The 20,017-nt window shown below is 38.6% G+C and overlaps 4 protein-coding genes across 4 annotated transcripts in view; 2 read left to right on the top strand and 2 right to left on the bottom strand.

Moving 5' to 3' along the window:
* The window catches only part of LOC119077320 (arabinose-proton symporter-like), a 31,323-nt gene extending 27,439 nt beyond the window's left edge, over nucleotides 1-3,884 (bottom strand). The window contains exons 1-3 of the mRNA XM_037184500.1: nucleotides 3,427-3,884; nucleotides 2,451-2,644; nucleotides 1,143-2,386 (exon numbers count right to left, since the gene is read on the bottom strand). Of these exons, the coding sequence (XP_037040395.1) occupies nucleotides 1,181-2,386; nucleotides 2,451-2,644; nucleotides 3,427-3,694 (1,668 nt within the window). The 5' untranslated portion in view covers nucleotides 3,695-3,884 and the 3' untranslated portion in view covers nucleotides 1,143-1,180. The remainder of the gene's footprint in view (nucleotides 1-1,142; nucleotides 2,387-2,450; nucleotides 2,645-3,426) is intronic.
* The window catches only part of LOC119077315 (fasciclin-2-like), a 385,563-nt gene that overhangs the window by 1,263 nt on the left and 364,283 nt on the right, over nucleotides 1-20,017 (bottom strand). The window lies entirely within an intron of this gene.
* On the top strand, nucleotides 7,159-8,900 carry LOC119077341. The gene is made up of 2 exons (XM_037184527.1): nucleotides 7,159-7,316; nucleotides 7,394-8,900. The coding sequence occupies exons 1-2, from the start codon at nucleotides 7,242-7,244 to the stop codon at nucleotides 8,135-8,137; spliced, it is 819 nt and encodes a 272-aa protein (XP_037040422.1). The 5' UTR covers nucleotides 7,159-7,241; the 3' UTR covers nucleotides 8,138-8,900.
* LOC119077321 lies at nucleotides 12,083-13,829 on the top strand. Its single transcript, XM_037184501.1, has 2 exons — nucleotides 12,083-12,263; nucleotides 12,330-13,829. The coding sequence occupies exons 1-2, from the start codon at nucleotides 12,093-12,095 to the stop codon at nucleotides 13,773-13,775; spliced, it is 1,617 nt and encodes a 538-aa protein (XP_037040396.1). The 5' UTR covers nucleotides 12,083-12,092; the 3' UTR covers nucleotides 13,776-13,829.

Below are 20,017 nucleotides of genomic sequence, written 5' to 3'. Positions count from 1 at the left end.
TGGAAGGCATTTCTTGACGTGGATGGCATTTCAAACGTCCTTGAAGATGATCTATTACTTACTGCCCCTACAGACAGCGACGAGCGACGTACGTATCGAATTTCTTTTGTTCTTCTGTCAAATATTACATTTATAACAAAAGAAATTCGATACGTACGTCGCTGTGCGTAAGAACACTTAAAATACTAAAAATTTTCCATTTAAAATAGACCTAATTTTTCGGTGATGCCGGGTTAATACCGGAATCTTTTCGTCAAAACCGGTATTCGGTATTGGTGTTTTCCTAGATTGCATTTCCTAGATCGTATTAAGTCCAAAGTATATAAACACTGAAGGTAATGCAGACCCTCAGCGGATCAGAGAAATTACGGATCCAAACTTTCAGGTGAATTCATTTTCGTATGTTGTCTAACTTAGACTTGTGCAACATGACGGCCCTAAATCCTTCCAATTCACCACTAAATACAACTTGACGTAAACGAATTTTATATGTGTGCAACATAACGCCGCTAAATCGTTCCAGATTCACCACTAGATGCAACTTGACGCAAACGAATTCAATACGTGTGCAACATGACGGCGCTAAAATTCACCTGAAAGTTTGGATCTGTGTGTAACCAAGGCTGTATACTTTGGGGAGGTCACGCAGATACAGATACGCGGGTTACACACCACAGTTGACGATAAAATGGCCAATTTCATACAAAAATTCACCTACTCTGATGATTCTCTTCGTCTTGATGATGTGGTGAAATTTTTTACATGTAAAATCATAAGAAGTGGTGTGTTCGCGCGTATCTAATAAAATGGCGGTCTGCGTGACCTCCCCAAAGTATACAGCCTTGTGTGTAACTGTGGATTTGCATTACCTTCAGAGTTTATATACTTTGATTAAGTCAGGTTTCTACTCAAGAAAAAGTACTCCGTGTGAGAGCGAGCTGTCAAGGCAACAAAGCAAAAATTCAATTTTGTTACTCACACTTTTTTGGTAGGTAGAAATCAAGCCTTAATATGGCAGAAAAATGAAAAAAATTGCTTCTTCCTCTTCACCTTCACTAGTATAAACTAATTAAACAATGGTAGTGTTTCCGTAGTCTTTTATTACACGTTTGACGTTTGTCATATCCAAAATGAACTTTGAGTTTTATAAAGAAAAAATGGTTTCGTTTCGTTACGGAAGCTATGCAAATGGTGTCGTAAAGTGAACTGAATTTTCCAGAAACATGTCTCTGGCCTGTTTCGGCGATGAATTTTGCGTTTCGGGCATCAAAAAGATTAGCAAAATTCCGAAGAACAGTATCACGCCTGCCGACGCGAAAATAACCGGAGTTGCGACGGTATCGAAATTAACACCAGGGCAACACCCAGCGAAAATGATGAAGTACAGACCAATCATAAATATGTGGAACATGTGCTCAATGCCAACAACAAATGGCAGCGACCATCGTTTCTTGGCGGTCGAAAATGCTTCAGACAAATACACATCCTGCATTTGATCCATTCCAATGCTGCAGGAAAACTGAAAGATCAACCACAAGCTGCCCAATGCAATAAGAGACGCGCGCAGTTGATCGAATGAAAAAACCTCGACCGTGTTGAACACAATTCCAATCACAATTAAAGTGATGGACGCCAATACGGACGAAATGATCAACTGGACTTTTCGTTTCAAAACGTCTGCATAGAAAATCTGTAGAATTGACATTCCCAATCGGGGAGCGATGTAGACTAGTGGAACGTAATAGTGTTCGAGTCCATCAATCATTTGTGTAACAAAAGCGAATGCAACGATATTGATCAAAAAATTGTTGGTCAGCGCTACCATTAACCGCATCAAAATCAATAGCACTAGTGGCCGTCCATTGCCGTCGATGAATATATTCCAATTGTCCCGTTTGTCCTGCGCAACCATCAAAGTGAGCTCTTCCATTTCTAGTGACACCGCTAATGTCTCGTGACTTGTACCGCGTAATCGTTTCAAAGTTGGCATCGCGTTCTGTAGATTGTTCTCATGCAATAGAAATGGAACCGATTCGACTGTCAGAAACATAGTGAGACATATGGACACAAGGCCTAATCCAACACCCACAAGTCCAACAATTCGATCAACCGACATTGGTCCGGAAAATCCCTGAAAATCGAAACGATATGTTCCGGCTATGACAACCGATACGAAAATTCCGGTGTACAGCATGCAGTTGACGATTGACAAAATCGTTGCACGCATATCCCTCGCTGCATTCTCTCCGGCATGAGTAATCAGAGTGACATATGCTATGCCATGCGCTAAGCCCATGACAATACGGCCAGCGCTAACAGCTTCTGCGTATTGTTCCAAAGTAATGATCAACACATTTCCAACAATCATAATTGCGCCAGACAAATGCTGGAAAATATTTATGACAAAAGTTACGGAACGAACTATCATACGAATGGACAACGTAGCTTACGTAAATTGAAGCCTTTCTCAATATTGGCGTTAGAATCGCTCCCAGAAATCCTCCAATGAATGCTCCCACTGACCATGCCATTATAAGAAAAATGAAAAGGCTCAAATTCACAGTCCATATCCAACGTCCTTCAAAATCAGTACGCCATACACCCCATCCGATATGAAGGCCAGAGTTGATCATCAGCAACAGACCTTTGCAAATTCAAACAATAAACTCATTTCGATGATACATTTTGGAATGTTTCAAGATAAAAAAAAGGCAGTTGCTAATCGGCCGCGAGTGCAAATAGCATCTTATAGACTGAAGGTGCCGTTCATAAATGACGTCATGCTATTTTAGTGATTCTTCGAAAGTCGCAGTCACGCGAAATGAGTCAAAATTGACCCAATTTTGTGAGGATAATGACTTTTTCTTGAACCCTCCCCCTCCTAACAACGTGACATCATTTATGAACAGCCCTAAATCACTTAAAGCTTTCACTTATTGTGTTACATGTTCTAAAAGACATAATCATATTCCAAAAAAGCTCCTTGCATCACATTCTTGACAAGGGAACATACGCTCTCTGCCATTTATTTTGTTAAAAGGAGCATAAAGCTCACTTTATCTAAAAGCTCCTTGTGTCACACTTTGTAAAAAGTTCCTTCTGTCAAATTCTTTGAAAGATGACATGCGTTTGATTTTGTAAGAAGGAGCATTAAGCTACAAATGTCACATTTTGTAAAAGAGAGTTTCAGCTCCTTCTTTCACATATTGTAGAAGAGAGTGGCAGCTCCCTTCTCTCACATTTTGTAGTAGAGAGCATGAGCTCTTTGTATCATATTTTGTAAGAGCGATAAAAAGGGCATATGCGTGCAAATAGTCTATAAGATGCTGCTGGCACGCGCGGGCGAATAGTCACTTCGAAAAAGAAATATTAAATTTCACTTTGCTTGGACTTTCAACAATTTGACACATTGCGTTTTAAGTGTACCTCCTGAAACGGAACTGGCCTGTCTACGATTTTTCGCCAACCGACCACAATATGAATCATTTACGTCCGGTTGGTGTGGCATAAACCTTGTATTCACCGTCTGCTGAGGTGAGTCAGAAAAGGACTTTTGATTGACATCATCTTGAAATCCATGATTGATGAATGCCGGCTGATTTCCATCGGCAAAATCTTCCCTTTGATTCTCAATCAATTCCGGCGCTGATGGCGTACCGTTCCCATTGTTATGTGTCGTACTCGGTTTGTACATTGATTCTCAATATAGCACAGAACACTTTTACGCACAAATGTATGAACTAATTCGAAAACAATTTCGTTTTGATTCGACCGTGCTGAACCAAAATTTTGATTGATTTTAACTGATAAACAGCGATAACGGCGTTGGTGTTATATAATGGATTTTATCTATTCCGCGAACGAATTCATTTGTTTTAGTTTGGAAATTATTTTCTAAAACAGAAGCAGACAAAACGGGTAATGCCGCAAATAGCTATTTTCCTAACAAGAATCGAAATGGGGTTGCGTTAAACTTTGATGTGAAAAAAAAATTGAAATTTAATCTAATTTATGGACTGAAGCAAAAGCAGTGCGTAAAAGTTATTTTTACGCACTTGTGCCAAAAAAAATGGAATTACTCAAACGAGAGTCTTTTCAGTTGAAGATATTAAGCAGGAAAAGACGACATTTCGCAACTTAAGGACGATAAATAGCTATTTTCCTATGGTATGAAGGTTTTTTCTCGCACTACGTGTGGAATTGCCAATCGGGTGCGAAGCCGTTGTTCTCATGCTGAATATGGTTGTTTCGTGACACTATTGAATACGAATGGAACTATGTGTCACATACTATGACTCACATAGCAAATCCTGACCAAAGTATACAAACACTGACAGTAATGCAATTTTGGACCCCCACTTTCAGGTGAATTCATTATGGTAATGTTGTCAGCATCACATTTTCTTGTGACTAATGTTGTTGCGCCTGCTACGTTTTTATGGGACCTAGTAGTGAACGTGCAACTTGACTCTAAAGTATAGTTTCCACTTAAAAAGAGCACTCCGTTTAGCCTCCGTCTACATGACAGTTGTAAAATAGAACAAAAGAACTGTCACGCAAACGAAGTGGAAATTGAATTTATTTCAATTTTTTACTCCGTTTACGTGACAGTTCCTTTGTTCTTTTTTACAACTGTCATGGGGGCTAAACGGAGTGTTCTTTTAAAGTGGAAACTATACTTAACCAACTCAATATGTGCGGAACATAACGAAACTAAAACCTGAAGCTGAAAGTAGGAATACGTGTGCAACTGCACCGGTAACTGCGCATTGACGTGACCTTCAGTGTGTTTGGCCTAACGAACTGTCAAAGATAGTCTTGACTTAACGAATTTTAAAATTGTTTTCGTTCTGCTGAGTACACTCTGTTGTAATTAGAAATACCAATCACGACCACACAGGCTATTGAAACGAATTAAAAAAATTGAAAAACCTTAAAATTTACTAAAATAAAAACAAAAAAATTCTATTTCGATATTGCCAAAAATTCCACTTGATTAAAGCCAACAGTAAAACGATAAAACTAAAATACTAAACACATACAACTAACATATCAGGACCTTTAGTGAATTAAAAAAAGTAAAATAAAAAATCTTCTAAAAAGTTAGAAAAGGAAAATTTTGAAAATTAAAAAATCGGTTCATTAGTTGATAAACATTTGAATTTTTAAATTTACACTAAAAAAAATTAAAATTAAAATTCAAAAGATAAAATTGTGTCGTAGGGATAAAATATTTAAAAAAAATTGTTGCTTAAACCAGACACTAGGATAGTAATACACTGATGACCTGTTAGTTCTTTAAAATTGATAAAATCCCTTTTTCGCTTACCAATTCACACATTTAGCCACAATTGATCATTTCTCATACATCGGTCGTACATTTATGACAATTGTTGTAAGAGACGATTACGAACCCGGTAATTATCAATATTTCAATCAAGTACTTCAAATGTTAACAGGATGACCAATTCGACCCATTCTTCAATGACTCAAAATAGTGAAAATAGTGAAAATACCAATAATTTGTGTGTCAAATTTTGCAAACAAATAGATACATAGAGACGACAGGCAGCTCGTTTTCCTAAGACGGAAATGTTCAACTGATTTTTTCTTTTTGGTTTCTAATCGAAAAATGTGATTTTGCTACGTCTAAAGTATAATTTTGAACAGTTTTAGCGTTGCAATACTATGTTAAATGGTCTTAAGATAAATATTTTTATCGAATTGGGCAGTGCACGGCGCCATTTTGTTTGTTTTTTTTTTCGGAGTAGTTACTCCGAACTAGAAGTTTTCAATAAGCTTGTTATAAGCCGGTTCAAATAACTGAAAATTGTGCTAAAAATGAAATTCAGTCGGTATTTGAAACAAATCCGCAATCCAATCGTGTTTGGGGTGACACAATGAGTTGTGAGGTTGTGGTGCCTAAAACCAAAGTATATGAACATATATACTTTGCCTAAAACACCCGCTCAGAACGATAGTGGTAAGCAATGCATTGCGTGGCAAAGTTCTATTCTGAATTTACCAGAGTAATGAGAGATTGACACCACTGTACCAATGAACGTCAACACAAGTTTTGTATGAACACTCCGGTTTGTATGAACAGACTATAACTGGTTTATACTTTCATTGCACTGTACTGCACCACTGCAATGCGCATGTAGTAGTCATTTAAATAACAAGAGATACAAAGTTGAAAAGCTCAGTTTTCGCGGTAATTTCGTTGATCTGAGGCGAATCCGAGGTCAATAAACACACGAAAACTAGACTTTTCAACTTTTTATAGCCTTGACATTTGACAATTATGACGGGAACGTGTTTATTGATTTTATTTTGTCGCGGTTCTTCCACATTCTTTTCTGCGTATTGTCATTTCGCAAACGCAACGGTATTGTGTGGAGAGAGTGGATTTTCCTCCCTAACGCCATTAGTGTGAGCCATCGCGTTCGACAAGCAGGAAAAGATTTGAAATTTTTGAAAAAATTCAATTACTGCCCGCTCATATAGATCAAACGTTTGTGACACAATGTCCGACAAAACTCATTAGCGTAGAGTGTGCAGTCAATAGACTGTTATGATCAGAGAGAGAAAACCGAAGACTAGTTATTATAACTTGCCTTGGGGTACTTGTCAAAGTATTTGCTTCTCTTTTAACGTGGAACGTTGAGAGCGAGAGGACATAAGACCAGTTCATTTTAACTTGCCTTGGGGTACTAGTCAAAATATCTTTTTCTCTTTCATCAAAACACTCTATACCCACTCTAGCAATCAAACTACTTTTTTTTAAGGTGGTGAAAGTGTCAAGTAGCTTTTGGAATTTACATGTAAATTACAGCGTAGTCAGTCAAAATGTAGAATAGTGGTTGTAGAATACAAAAAGAAATAAGGTGTGAATTCGACACATAGAGCTGAGAGTTTGTTTGCTAGAGAGAGAGTATTGGTCAAAAATTTGAGCTTTGAGGAATCTTGCTAACCCACTCGAGAAAATTAGTTATTGAAGCGATCTCCACATTTGACCCCTCTAACAATTTGGTTACTTAAGGGCATGTGTTTGTTTACGTTGATTTTGACAGTTTTGGAAAATGTGACAGTTCAGGATATTGACAGCTCGTATATTGACAGTTTCTAAAAGGAACTTTGTCCATCTCACACGTGTTTGTTTGAACCGTCAACAGCTTGGTAAATTTGTTTATGTTTTTTTTTTGTTATCTCGAGTGTTAATTTGTTTCGACGCACGCAAAATGAACGATAAAATCTTTTGCACGAAAACTGGATTCGCCGTCAAAACTCTGCTCGTCAATTCTTTATCGAGACACGTAAGACATCTCTATCAATCACATTGTACACGTCATTGTGTCTAATCATTTTGGTTTTGTTGATTACACTCTTTTAGCTTGGTGGTGATCATCTCTTTGACTACTTTTCTAGATTCGGTCCGGTCCGGAGTGTACGGATTCATGTCCATGCCTCCAATACGTTTGGATTTATAAGATTTGAAGGATTCGAAGCAGCCGCAAAAGCATTGAAAATGAAACACCATGCGATTGATGATCGTATGATTGAAGTTGAAATAGCAGACGATTGTCATCAAGACGAACCAAGGAACGACGAATTGCCGATAGAATTAACCAATGCCACTGGTACAGAGTTCATGGATCTCAACGATGACTGCCTTCGTGAAGTATTAGCTCGATTGAGACCAATAGGTTTATGTTCGTTACGGGAACTGTCGGAGACAAATAGAAACGTTCGATTGGAAGCGATCACCAACGAAATATTTACACGAAAATTCAAACGCCTTAGGAATGATGTGGAGACTTCAGAAGATAATTTAGAGCGAGTTTTAGCCAAGTTTGGATCGTCAATACTACACTTTCTGACGGACGGGTTTGATGATGATGACACCGTTTCCATTCGCAAATTTAGATCGATAATTGAACGTTGCAGCGGTTGCAGCGGAACGTTAAAAACGCTCAGACTTAGAAATTATAAATTCGGTGAAAACGATATCAAGGCCATGAAATCGTTGTTCGGTAATCTGGAAGGACTTGATATTTTCAGGTGCCATTTTGAAGGTGATGCGATGGACTTATTTGCCAGCTGTCAGTCATTGGGTTTTTATTTGTTTATGAATTAGTAGGAGCCAAGGAAGCAATATTCCAACACACGTACCCTTGCTTAACGCGCTTCGTGTATGGAGATTTGAGCGAGAGCCTTAATTACAATTTGGAAGATTTTATTTCGCGTCACAAGAAACTGAAATTGATTCATTTGTTAAGCCTGGACGACCACTCACCTCTGCTGCCCATAATAGCCGAAAACTGTACGAATCTAAGCACGTTGGCGGTCTGCACCAATGGTGACGAAAATCCTCTCCAATACGAAACTTCTGTCAAGAGTATCTCGGCACTGACGAACTTAAAAAAACTCATCATTCGTGATGATCCGAATGCGTTGGAACTCGTTCGACAGTTAAATCATTTGCAGTTATTGAGAGACCTCAAACTGGAAAAGGTTCGTTGTGCACCGGGTATCGTAACGGCTTTATCACAACTAAAAATGCTGGAATGTCTTCACATTTATAAGTGTTACGAATTCACAGATGTTAATCCACTGGCAGAATTGTATCGATTGAAAAGATTGTACATAACATCGAAGGAAGTCGTTACCGTCGACCTAACCTACATGGTCAGCCGTCTAGCCGATTTGGAAAAATTTGTACTAAAGTTAAAGCAAAGTTTTACGATCGACGACAACATGCATTCCACAATTGTCGACGTTCGATCAAAATCGGGCAGTGCCAAACGTACCCTTAGAATTATATGCAATAACATTAAAACTAGCTTTCGCTCATAGTCGGTGATCTCTGTAGAACGTAGTCTCTCTAATAGCTCCTTTCAAATTTTATGTTTTTGATGGTCTGTGGTAGTCAGTTTACGGGGCACAGATAAACAAAAAACTTAGTCCGAGTATCTCGTTGGTACAATTAAGTAAAAAAGTTTTATTTTGTAAACATTTTGCATTTTTTAAAAACACTTCTTGAGGGTTGTCGCGCTGTAATCCATCCAGTCTTGACAACTTAAGCTTAATACTCATCGCTTAATCCGTATACTCGCCATTTTCACTTCACCGCTCTCTGTTTCCGTTGTTTTAGTGTAAACGTTGAGTAAACGGAGTGAAGTGAGTATCAGAAATTAAGCTGTAATCGAAGCTCAGGCTGAAAACAGACGAAACATCTGTTTCGATCAAATTTTTCATTGTTCTAATGTCACTTTTGACTCTTATGGAAATAAAAACACCGAAAAATTTCATCGAAACAGATTCGAAATGCTTCGTCTGTTTTCAGCATCACCGTTTTGGGTTTACTGCAGCAACCTAGTCGACTGTTCATGATTCTACAGACAAAGAAAAGTAGTGGTGAAACGAAGTTTGTTTGCTAGATAAGGTATAAATCAGTGTCAAATAACTGTTCTTCTCTCAAAATAGTGTCAAATGAGTTGTCAATTTCACAAAGCTAACCTCAAACAATTTGTTGTAACTTTTTGGTTAGCTTTGTGAAAATGACAGCTCATTTGACATCTCAAACGACATTGACAATGATCTATTGGTTTGGGTCAGTTCGTACAAACAATGAAAATTCCGTGGGCGCATTTTTCATGACTTTCGCCACCGGTTTTTGTTGGTTTTTCATTGTTTGATGATGAGGGTGGCATTAATTAAATTGTAATCGAAATAGGCTTCAGAAAATGTTGAAGTTCCGTTCAAATCAATAAAGAAGTTTTCTAAAACGGCTCCATTATTACATTCCCCGATATTAGTAAATCAGTCAAAAACCCCTTTAAGGGTAAATGTGACGCAAGTCCTTTATGTACTTACAAAAAAACTGATATCGCTGAGGGTGACGCATTGTGCGCCGTACGCATCAGTTTTATCAACAAAAAATTGACCCAAAAAATTTGTGAAAGAAAATTTTACAAAATGAAATTTGCGTCACAAGTGGCAGATGATTCGGTTTTCTTCTGTTTAAATTCTTTCAGAACATTTTTTTAACCATTTTTCTAACAATAGTTTCCTCAACATCAGCCACTTGTGACGCAAATTTCTTTTTGTAAAACTTTCTTTCACAAATTTTTTGACTCAATTTTTTGTGGATAAAACTTTTACGTACGACACACAATGCGTCACCCTCAGCGATATCAGTTATTTTGTAAGTAAGATAAAGGACTTGCGTCACATTTACCCTTTAAGGGTTTTTTGACTGATATCAGTACTTTTGTAAGTTTTAAGGATAAAACGCCAGTTATAACATATCCAAAGTTTTTTTTTAGAGACGAAGTAAGCAATTTTATGTGTCCCTCAACACAAAAGATAATGCCAAAACCACATTTGAAACAGGAAAATCCAACTACCCGACAATTTTCATATTTGCCTCGGTTTTCTGCTTCTAAAACTCTGAGACTTTGCCGAAGACACCAATATTCCATCTGCCATACATTTCGAAAAAAGTCTAAAAACATAAAATTGAAACATTGAAACACTTTTCCAGTTTTGGTCATTTCGCCCGTATTCTACTCCCAAAACTCTGAGACTTTGCCGACACCAATTCTCCATCTGCCGCGCCAACAGAGATAGCTCTAAAAGGTGTCGGGGAATCTCGCACACGCGATCGTTGTATGCGTCCTTTTACGACATGTAACGAAAAGTCATGACTGTGCGAGATTCACCACTTAGATGTGAATCTCGCACACCATGAATTTGTGTGGTGTGCGAGATTACCCTACCCCCTCTAAAAACCGAATTGAAACAGAAAATTCCATACAAATTGGCTTTTATATGGCATTTGTATGGAGACTTTGGGGAGCTCGAGCTCCCAAGATATGGATTTTTTCCAACTTTTGAAAATTCCATTCTTATTTTTGGGGCATTATTAGCCTATAACCAAAATTTCAGGAAAATCTATAGAAACGTTTAGGAGTTGCTGGATCCACTTTTCCATAGGAACTAAGTAACTAAGTAACTAACTAACTAACGTAGGTGATTTTCATTATATGAAAATTCGAGATTTTGCTTATTTTCATACAAAAATCAATATTTCGAAGTTCAATATCTCGGCAAATTTTAAAGCTGCAGTAACGTGTGATAGTTCGTTGAACTCGTATGGATTCCTAGATTGCAGATATCCTATTTCGAGGGTCGTTGGATTTAAGGGGGAGAAGTAAAAAAAGTTGCTGTAAATATGCTCCGTCGTCCTCAATAAAATTTTGTTACAACATTTTTGGTAGTGGACTTGCGTCACGCCCGCTTACTAACGTGCGGGCATGATTAGAAAACTAACAGTTTTTGGTGGGTTTTGATTTTTGATTGTTACAAGTTGCCACACATTGTTGAAAATTTCAAGATATTCCAATTGAGATGTTATGCTGATCGCTTGGTGAAAAAAGACTTCACCCAACACAAGTCAAAGACCTTGGACATATTTTTGGTATTGCAATGTGGGCAACGTAGAGAAAGTTAATTTCAAAACCTATCGAAACCCCGTGCTTCCATCTACATAAAAAGACACATCCCGAACGAGCCAATCTTAAAGTATAGTTTCCACTTAAAAAGAGCACTCCGTTTAGCCTCCGTTTACATGACAGTTGTAAAACAGAACAAAGGAACTGTCACGTAAACGGAGTAAAAAAAATTGAAATAAATTCAATTTCCACTCCGTTTGCGTGACAGTTCTTTTGTTCTGTTTTACAACTGTCATGTAGACGGAGGCTAAACGGAGTGCTCTTTTTAAGTGCAAACTATACTTAAATCTATTTTTCACGAACCGTGAACTCAACTGAACTTTGTACACCAATGTACATACCAGACTTTCTTCAAAATCGGTCATTTTATCTTGAACGCATTCATTATTTTGGTCGAAATATTATAAAAATGAGTGCGTTTGCGTTAGAATCCTTTTTTAAAATCGCTAACGTCCTCCAAGGTGACATTATACCGTACCTGCGTAGTTTATATTCATTGATATACACGCCTTATATCGCTTATATCCCTTATATCTAAGATGAGATTCTGCACTTTGACAGTTTAACTGTCATTTCATGTGCCCGGGTGACATCCCCGCGTATGTGTTTGTTTGTTTATTTTCTGTTGTTTATTCAGTGACAAGTTTTTATTCTTCCATTTCGGCGCATAAAATGAACGATAAAAGTCTTTGTACTGAGGATGGACTTGCCGCCAAAACCCTGTACCTGAAATCGTTGCCGACAGACGTACGATTTTCCTCTTAATGTAATTTCCCGCTTGGTATATTGATTTTTTGTCGTTTGCTCTTTCAGTTGAAGGAAACTCATCTCTCTGACTACTTTTCTGCTTTCGGTCCTCTTCAGAGCGTGCGGATTCATGACCATACCTCCAATTCAATTGGATTTGTGAAATTCGAAGAAGCAGAAGCAGCCGCAAATGCATTGGAAATGGAACGTCATATCATTGAGGGTCGCACGATTGAAGTTGAAATCGCAGACGATTGTCATCACGATGAACCGACAACGAACGACGAATTGCCAATAGAATTGACCAATCTAACTGGTACAGAGTTCATGGACCTCAACGATTACTGTCTCCGTCAAATATTAAATCGAATATCGGCCATGGATTTATGTTCGATGTTTGAAATGGCGGACCTAAGTAAAATCATTCGTCTGAGAGTCATCGCCAAGAAAGTGTTTGTACGCAGATTCAGATGCATCGATCTTAATAAGGAAGCGACTAAAGAGAGCGACATAGAACGACTGTTGCTTAATTTTGGATCACTGATGGTTTACGTTGCAACGGACAGTGGTGTAGATGCAGATGAGACAATTAAATTGATTTTGATTTTTTGCAACTCGTTGAAATGGCTTGATCTTAGACAATTTACATTTGATGAATCTAGCACCTGGGTGTTAAAGAAGCTGTTCAGGAAACTGGAACGCATCTATATTCACGACTGCCATTTCAAAGGTGGTGCTATGAAGGCATTTGCCCGCTGTAGGTCATTGCTAACTTTAAAGGTTTATGACGAGGCTGCGTGCATGGCGGAAATATTGCAGTACACATTTCCCAAAATGAGATCCTTTCACTACTTAACTTTCTGGTGCACCAGCAAGACTTTGTTGAAGGATTTCATCTCGCGTCACAAGGGACTGACATCGCTGCGAATGGTAGGCATTGAAGATGATTCAGTTCTATTGCCTGCAATAGCTGAAAACTGCACCGAGCTACAAGAACTATCTCTTCGCTCCAGTGGCAACAAATCTGACGAACAACGTTGTATTTATGTCTCGACGATGCCAGCACTCAAGAACTTGAAGACACTATCGATTTATGGTGATCGAAGGGCGTCGAGATTTATTCATCAGTTAAAGCATTTGTGTTCATTGAGAGAGCTCCGATTGATATGCGTTCGCTTTAACGATTGTATCGAAAAGTTTCTGGGCGAGCTAAAGTCGTTGCAAATTCTCACAATTCAAAATTGTGATAAATTCACAGATTTTGACGTACTAGCCAAATTGAGAGGATTGCAAGAATTGCATATAACCTCCGATCTAGTAGTTACATTCGACCTAATCTACATGGTCAGACGGCTGGCTGATCTGAATAGGCTTGAGCTTCAGTTAACAACACCTTGTGTGATTGACGAAGTAATGCAATGTCGTCTTGCAGCCGCTCGACGGAAATCCGGCAAGGCAAAAGGTTCTCTGGAAATTTCGTGTAATGGCATCACAACCCATATTCATTTGTAGTCGATGATCTCTGTATTCAGTTTGTGCAAATAAAAATATTTTTGGTGCAATGCACGGTAGACTTTAATGACTTGTTCGGCAGTGCGAAGCTTCCACACGCGATTATTTCGACTGTCATCGGCTTCGAGATCATTTTTTTATCCTTATTGCTAGGAAATTCAATCCGAAAACACACGAGACACGAGCAATTTTTCGGAGCTAGAAATGGGAAAATTACCAGAAAACGTAAGATCGGTCCTTGCAATCGAGACCGACAATTGATTGAAAAACTAGAAAATCGTGTAAAAATGGCGAAATGAGTGGAAAACGAACAGGAATCAGGAATTAAAATGATTAGATGATAACAGGTGTGTGTACATTGTACACTGTACAACGGGAAGCGAATAGACCAAGGTAAATAAAGTGAGGCCAAACCTAAACATCTTCAATTCACTCAACATTCTCATATGAAGAATGTTGAGGGTTTACCCGATTCTTCTTCTTTCTTATTTTATACCTGCAATGCCTAACAAATTTGAAATAAAATCAAATAAGGCTTGCCACAGATAAAGATAAAGCAAGTCTCTTAACAGAGTGAAAAACTCTTCCCTTACCCAGTCTATCATCACGTAGAGTGAAATTTGATAGCTTGGCTATCGGACAGAGAGCTGTTTCGGCCTCAGAACTTGGGGACGGCCCTAGGATCTTAAATCTTAATAAAACAATTGTTTTTGGTAATTACGATAACAATTGATTTGAAATAGTATTCTGGAAGATGTTAGTGTTGCTTCATACTGGATTCAGATACTGCCAATCCGCATGACTTTTGTGGAATATTTAAATCGAGACATTTTTACATAATTATTTTTATAAATAAAATATTTCCTTCAAATTCTTGGATGGAGGTATTGTTCCCATGATTGACGCCGCATTACCTTTTTGGCTACACTTAAACGTTGTATAAGATATGACGTTGAACGTTTTTCATTTGTGACCTTTGCAATTTTGCTGCCAATTTGTTTAATGAATCTTAAACCAATATCACCAAACACTCCAGACGTTTCAGTGCCGACAGGAATAAAAATGAAATGATCTGCTAGGTCACTGTAGTGGTCAATTTTCTTTGTTTCTGCTTGATTCGCTGCATGACCCACTTGTTGTGACGTTTTGTTCAAATACGATTGTGCGAAAGTGTCACGACATGTGAAATCCCACAGTGCTGATTTGCCTCTCGCCCAAGGAATTAACGTCTTTCCATCAGGTTTTTTTCCGTCTAGTCTTGAACAACCCGGTGGTTCTCGGACTGCAGGGATTTCCGCAGATTTTAATGCCCTTTGGATAATTTCGTTGCCCGATGCATGTCTCGGATTGGTTCCAGCCGCCTTTGAACAGGGTAAACCATGACGTCCGTACTTATCTACAGTGTCGCCACAAACACAAGTATGGCGTTGAACGATCGGTGACCCAATTCGTAAGGCCAATGCGACTCGAAACTCATCGTTTGATTCGCGAACTGAATTGGCAAGGAATCTAGCCTTATCTGCTGGTTTTTCTAATGTATTTTTAATTGAATCAATTTTAATGTCCGTGACGACGGATTCCCAGATTTTCTGAACGTTTCTTAGTTCCAATTGTGGCAACTCGTTGAACTTTTCAAACCAAATCCCTTCGGCCTCAATTCTAGCTTGGTCAATCTGCCGGTATGGTTGTGGTAACAGCTTGTCAAGTAGGTTAGAGACGTCATGAATTGATGATAAAAAGCAAGGAAGTGCCATTTCAGTTGCATGTCTGATGCCGATTCCTCCCATTTTGATAGTAGGTAAGGATGATTCAGCCCAGGCTCTGTCGGTCAATTGAACATTCAGTATGGTTTCAAAAGATTCTTTTAGGACATCATCGTATCTTTGTAAGCCCACGTAATTGCGCCACATTGGGCTACCGCGAAGGAAGAAAATCAAACCTGGAATTGTGATCGACATGCGTAACAAAAAGTATGCGCTGTGAGATGAAATATTCTTTAATTTGTTTGTAAATACCTAAAGATCGGTGATTTTTCGATCCAAACAGATTATGGCAGACTGGTAGGTGAGAGGGCAACCAAGAAGAAATGCATTGTTTGTCTCCATTTCTTGGATACCAGGACATGCATTTCTGAACAACACCAGTAGGTCTTCCTTCTCTTCAGCAGTATGTGGACCCAAAAATGACATTTCACACTTTCGATATGATTATTTTCAAAGAAAAACAATTTCGAACAGACTCACCATTTTTGAACTAAATTTTTTTTAATTTCTAACAGCTGACGTACAGTTGTGATAACTCAATCAAATTGTAAAATATGTTGGAAAACATTAATTGTGGTCCTGAAGTCCATTTGGAATTACCTCTTAAATTAGCTGTCGCAATCTCATATCGAAATACTTTCAGTCACATTTTATCAAAGTTTAAGCTTTTTGGTAACTTTGGGTGACTACGACGCACTGCTCCTTAGCATGAACACTACTTTGACAAATGTCCAATTTGGAGGCTTTTGTGATGAGAGCTACCGCTTAAGATTGATTGTGTTGTGTGGTTTAACTATGTGGTCATCTATCTTTACGAAAGAAACGCAGTGCCTACTGTGACTTCATCAGCCTCCAAATATTTCTTATGTTCATGCTAGGAGCAGTGCGTTGGTGACTACAATTTTTCTGGGTAGATCCATTTCCTGGATTTCCCGGCTAAAAACCTAGTCTAAGAGTATGCTACAACGAGAGTTTAATTTTGCTGCATACTGGAACGAACAAGACAACGCGTAGGAAATCAAAGAATGTTACAATAGATAGATACTTCCCTGCAATAGCCATTGTAAGAGGAAAAATATGAGCTCTTCGGCCGTCCACATCGAGCTGTTTGGAAACCCAGCGAACGAATGCTCCTAAAAAGTTTCGTTAAATGTTCCGTTCATTCATTCATTTGAATGGCATGTTTTTCCTCTTAAAAAACCGATCAAGCCACTCAGCGGCACCCTAGGTCTTCCAATTAAAATCAAAACACAGTCGACAATGAACACTTTCGCTATTTATTTTTGGATGGCCGTTCGTATCAATGCAAGTACAAAAAGAAGGTATGGCCAATGGGCCAATTGGTCGATCATTTTGAACGAACTTTCAGTTTATGTCAAAATACTATGAAATACTACCTTTAAGTCCTCCGGGCCGACATTACACCATTCCTGATATTTTCTACTTTCATTGGTTGATATGCCGCATGTTAACGCACACAGACGAACACACTAAGCACAATTAAACTTACTCGAGTTTTCGTCGGCCTTTTTCTTCGCTATTTCCTTATGCACCTCAGCCACGAAGACTTTCTTCGCAACTCGCGCTTCATGGTATGGAACCGCCGTGCGTTCGCTTACGGTCGCTTTTACTGACAGTAGAGCTGACTTGGGGACTGTCGTATTCTCTGGTATTGATGCGGTGATTTCCTTGCGACCATTCACATGCAAAATTTTCGACACGACCAAATACCCATTCGGACCGTATTGGCTCTGATGGTAGATTATCCATTTTGCCTGTTGCTCATGGTATGCCATAAATGCTGAGCCAATCACATTTTCTATGTACAAGTCTGGCTTTCCTATTTCTGGCCGAAAGTATCCGTAGTTACGGTATTCCATCGATGTGACCATTCCGAGTCCGTGGTAGTCCAAATCATTATACTCAACGTTCTCTTTGCCGCCCTGGACGTGATACACACGATAGAATTTTTCCAATCTTCCACTAGCGACCACTTTTTCGATGAGATCGACGGCCAAGGTGCAGCCACTGAACGTCGGTGTGAAAACGAATCTGGGATCGCCGCGGATGTTCGGATGAATTGGAATATCGACGTGTTTACCTTGAGGACACCAATACGCATGCGTGTCCAAATTTGATTGTGCAGTCAGATCTGCATCGGAGTGAAATTCCAGTGCGTAAATGACTTGTCGACTGTTCGCCGGTGTAAATTTGTTGAGTCGAAAATTGTATTTCTCTTTGACTTTACCGCCGAAATTGAACTGTGGATCGATGTACGTTACAACGGGAATTTGATCAAGGACGTTCGTAATCAGATGATACATTGGAATCTCTTCCGCTCGGACTGTTTGGAATGTTGGTTGACCAATTGGCGTTGTTGGATCGAGTATCTTGTCTTGTGGTATAAACACTCGATCTATTCGTGGTACGAAGAGGCCATGTTGGTTCACCTTTCTGTCGATAATGCAACACTCGACGGTCAGTAATGTTTGTAGTACGATGGCAGTCACAATAAACTTTAAGAAGTTCATCGTTCATACAGAGACCTGTTACTGTTTCTGATCCAATGGCCACAGCTAAACTAAGTTAGAAAATGAAATAAAAATGTCACGTGAAGTGCAGAATGAATCGAGAAACAAAAGTTTTTTTTGCAGTTCTCAAAATTGCCTTCCGTTAGATAAGACAGAAATAGAACTCACGAAAAATTGAAAAGAAATTCATTTTAGTTGATCGGATTAGTTTCAGTTTCGGAGACCTATGCCAACTACAATCAACCGTCTGACGAAAAAAGTTTTATTTTCAGCACAAACACAGTCAGTGCCTCCACGGGTATTTAACAGCGCACTCCAATAACAGGCACAAGAACAGATTCTTTTAATGGTCATTTGGCCTCTTATTTTGTATGGAGCAAGATTGTAAACTTTACGGAGGCCATTCAGCAGGTGACATCCCACTTTTCATTCTAAACATTCGCCACGCTATACAGATTAGGCACGACGTCCTTCAGTCGAAGTAAGGTTTAAATGAAGGATCTGATTAAAACTCCTTGTGGATCCATCTTTTCATTTCTACAATGACTTTGTTGGTACCCTTTCAAAAGCCTTCATTTTGAACAGTGGAAATGGTGGAAACTATTTGAAAATTCTTTATTTGTTTACTCGCTTCGCTCCAGCCACAAACATCGCTCTTGTTAGAATTTCCTATTTGTCCCAGAGCAGAGGTTTACCGTTTTTCTTCACGCAACAAAAACCATAAATTTCATCCATTTTCGAAAACATAAACAAAGTGACATGTCAAGTGAAAAAAGTTCTATTTTCTCACTAGAAATGTCAGTCGACCAATCCTCAACAAAACGTAATTTTCTCATGGCTTATTGAGGGGAGAAAATAAGGTTCTCATGTCTTGGGCCCATGTCTTTCGGAATTTTTCATTTAATTTAGGCCCTCAGCATTAAAAGTGGTATCCGTATCTTGTACGGACTGTAGAGTTTAGGTAATTTCGCGATTTGCTGCCCGAACGAAGTGATACGTAAATAACTATAATCAAACCTCATATACATGAAAAATTGAACGTTCAACCCTCTCGGCTGCTGGATAAATTGGTATGATAATTACTCCTAGGGCTACTGACAGTAGCCTACTTTAGCTACAATTTACGGTACTTTAAAGTTAAATTTTTTTGTCTTATTATGAAGAAATAGACAGAAGCACGGTAGAGTTAAATAAACCAGGCAGGAGCGGTTCATTTTCGAAACGTCAAATAAGGGACCTAATACACGGGATGAAAATGAACTCAAATGAACACTGCCATAAATTGAAAAATTTTATTCGCAAAATATCAAGGGCTACTAGATTATTCAGGTCCCTAGTCAAACAAGCGCTCCTGCCTGGTTAACTTTACTCTGTCGTGACAGAAGTGTTCCCGACCATGACTTTTCGCTTACATTTTTGCAATTTTTGAAAGCTCATAGATCCTATGATTTGAAAGAAACATAGTCCTGTTATAGTTTGTTTTGTAGGCAACTGCAAGGGCTGTCACACACATATACAAGGTTGGCCTGCAGAGGCGCCACAATTTTTTTTTTCAGTACTTCATTCTTTGCGATCTATTTTCTGGTGACCTCACTGTAACTTCACTCCGGTAAACGTCTATGAAATGTCATAACAAAGGAGTTGGTTCACAAAAAAATAGGACGCGTACATTTGCAATTTTACGGACGAAATGTAATAGATTTTTTATGAAAAACGGTTCACTGGATCATGAACTAAAGCCCTCAGAGTGGCCGTAAGTGCTAGAATGATGTTTTCTTGCATGCAGCTGAAGCAAAAACCGATTTTCATAATTTTTTCAGCTTTTGGAATATGTTTGTCCACAAAGTTACACCACTCCTCATGGTGCCCAGTTCTAGAACTTCAATATTTTGAATAATTTCTGAAATTTTTTGAGTTCCTTCCTGGACATTAAATTTCACCTACACAG

Source organism: Bradysia coprophila, unplaced genomic scaffold (genome assembly GCF_014529535.1).
Source record: "Bradysia coprophila strain Holo2 unplaced genomic scaffold, BU_Bcop_v1 contig_235, whole genome shotgun sequence".
NCBI lineage: Eukaryota > Metazoa > Arthropoda > Insecta > Diptera > Sciaridae > Bradysia > Bradysia coprophila.
The sequence above is the reverse complement of the archived record's forward strand: the minus strand, read 5'-3'. Positions and strand labels throughout refer to the sequence as shown.

Bases quoted from the DNA above. Each gene is read 5' to 3' on its own strand.
- LOC119077341 (XM_037184527.1), top strand. From the start codon at position 7,242: ATGAACGATAAAATCTTTTGCACGAAAACTGGATTCGCCGTCAAAACT. The intron at 7,317-7,393 runs GTAAGACATCTC...ACACTCTTTTAG, and splicing joins TCAATTCTTTATCGAGACAC to CTTGGTGGTGATCATCTCTT.
- LOC119077321 (XM_037184501.1), top strand. From the start codon at position 12,093: ATGTGCCCGGGTGACATCCCCGCGTATGTGTTTGTTTGTTTATTTTCT. The intron at 12,264-12,329 runs GTACGATTTTCC...TTGCTCTTTCAG, and splicing joins TGAAATCGTTGCCGACAGAC to TTGAAGGAAACTCATCTCTC.